This window comes from Nicotiana sylvestris, chromosome 3 (assembly GCF_000393655.2).
Source record: "Nicotiana sylvestris chromosome 3, ASM39365v2, whole genome shotgun sequence".
NCBI lineage: Eukaryota > Viridiplantae > Streptophyta > Magnoliopsida > Solanales > Solanaceae > Nicotiana > Nicotiana sylvestris.
This window is the reverse complement of record NC_091059.1, coordinates 98,463,057-98,464,677: the sequence shown is the minus strand read 5'-3', so window position 1 is coordinate 98,464,677 and position 1,621 is coordinate 98,463,057. Positions and strand designations below refer to the sequence as shown.

Sequence of the window (1,621 nt, the reverse complement as noted above, 5' to 3'; positions counted from 1 at the left end):
GCAATTTCCTCCAACATGAAATGATCCGTTCAACCACCCGAAACTCACCCGAGGCCCTCGAGATCTCAATCAAACATGCCAACATATCCCATAACCTCATTCAAACTTATTTTAACCTTCAAAACGCTCAAAACAACATCAAAACACCAAAATCACATCGGATTCAAGCCTAAGAATTCCAAAAACTTCCAAATTCCACTTTCGATCAAAAAGTCTTTCAAACCTCATCTGAATGACTTGAAATTTTGCACACATGTCACATTAACACAACGGACCTACTCCAACTTCTGGAATTCCATTCCGACCACTATATCAAAATCTCACCTATCAACCGGAAAGCGCCAAAATTCCAATTTCGCTAATTCAAGCCTAAATCTAATTCGGACCTCCAAAACACATTCCGATCACGCTCCTAAGTCCCAAATCACCTCCCGAAGCTATTCGAACCATCAGAATTCATATCCGAGCCCTTTTTCACATAAGTCAACATCCAGTTGACTTTTCACACTTAAGCTTACTCAAGAGAGACTAAGTATCTGAAACCTTACCAAAACCTCTTCGAACCCGAGCCAACCAACCCAATAACACATAATACAACTGAATAAGGAAATAAAAAAAAGAAATGGGGGAAACGGAGCGGTAACTCATGAAACGACCGGCCGAGTCATTACATCCTCCTCCTCTTAAACAAACGTTCGTCTTCGAACGAGTTAAGAAACATACCTAAAGCCTCAAATAGGTGAGGATATATGCTCCACATCTCCCGCTCGGTCTCCCAGGTAGCCTCTTATACTGCCCGACCTCTCCACTACACTTTCACTGAAGCTATATCCTTTGATCTCAACTTTCGAACCTGAAGCTCCAAAATAGCTACTGGCTCCACATCATAAGTCAAATCATCATCCAACTGAACTGTGATGAAGTCAAAAACATGAGACGGATCGCCAATACACTTTCGGAGCATAGAAACATGAAATACCATATGCACACTTGATAAGCTAGGTGGCAAGGCAAGCTCATAAGCCACCTCCCCAAACCTCCAAAGCACCTCAAAAGGCCCAATGAACTGATGACTCAATTTACCTTTCTTCCCAAATCTCATAACACCCTTCATGGGTGAAACCTTCAATAGAACCTTCTTACCAACCATGTAGGACACATCCCGACCATTCCTGTCACCATAACTCTTTTGTCTCAAATGCGCTGTACGAAGTCTCTCCTGAGTCACCTTCACATTGTCTAAAGCATCCTGCACCAAGTCTGTACCCAATAGCCTAGCCTCACCTGGCTCGAACCAACCAACTGGAGATCTACACCGCCTCCCATACAAAGCCTCATATGGAGCCATATGAATACTCGACTTGTAACTGTTTTTATAAGCAAACTCTGCGAGCGATAGAAACTAATCCCATGAACCTCTAAAATCAATGACACAAGCGCACAATATGTCCTCCAATATCTGAATAGTACGCTCGGAATGCCTGTCCGTCTGAGGGTGAAAAGGTGTGCTCGACTCAACTTGAGTACCCAACTCTCGTTGTACAGACCTCCAAAATTATAAATTAAACTGAGTGCCCCTATCTGAAATGATGGAAACTGGGACACCATGCAAACGAACAAT

At 42.9% G+C, this 1,621-nt stretch overlaps 1 protein-coding gene across 1 annotated transcript; it reads right to left on the bottom strand.

Annotated features, from left to right (window-relative positions):
- Positions 1–808: 808 nt before the first annotated feature.
- LOC138887731 (uncharacterized) lies at positions 809–1,348 on the bottom strand. The gene is made up of 2 exons (XM_070169511.1): positions 1,124–1,348; positions 809–952 (listed from the first exon to the last, which is right to left on the bottom strand). Exons 1-2 carry the CDS (start codon positions 1,346–1,348, stop codon positions 809–811), a joined length of 369 nt encoding a protein of 122 aa, XP_070025612.1.
- Positions 1,349–1,621: the final 273 nt, after the last annotated feature.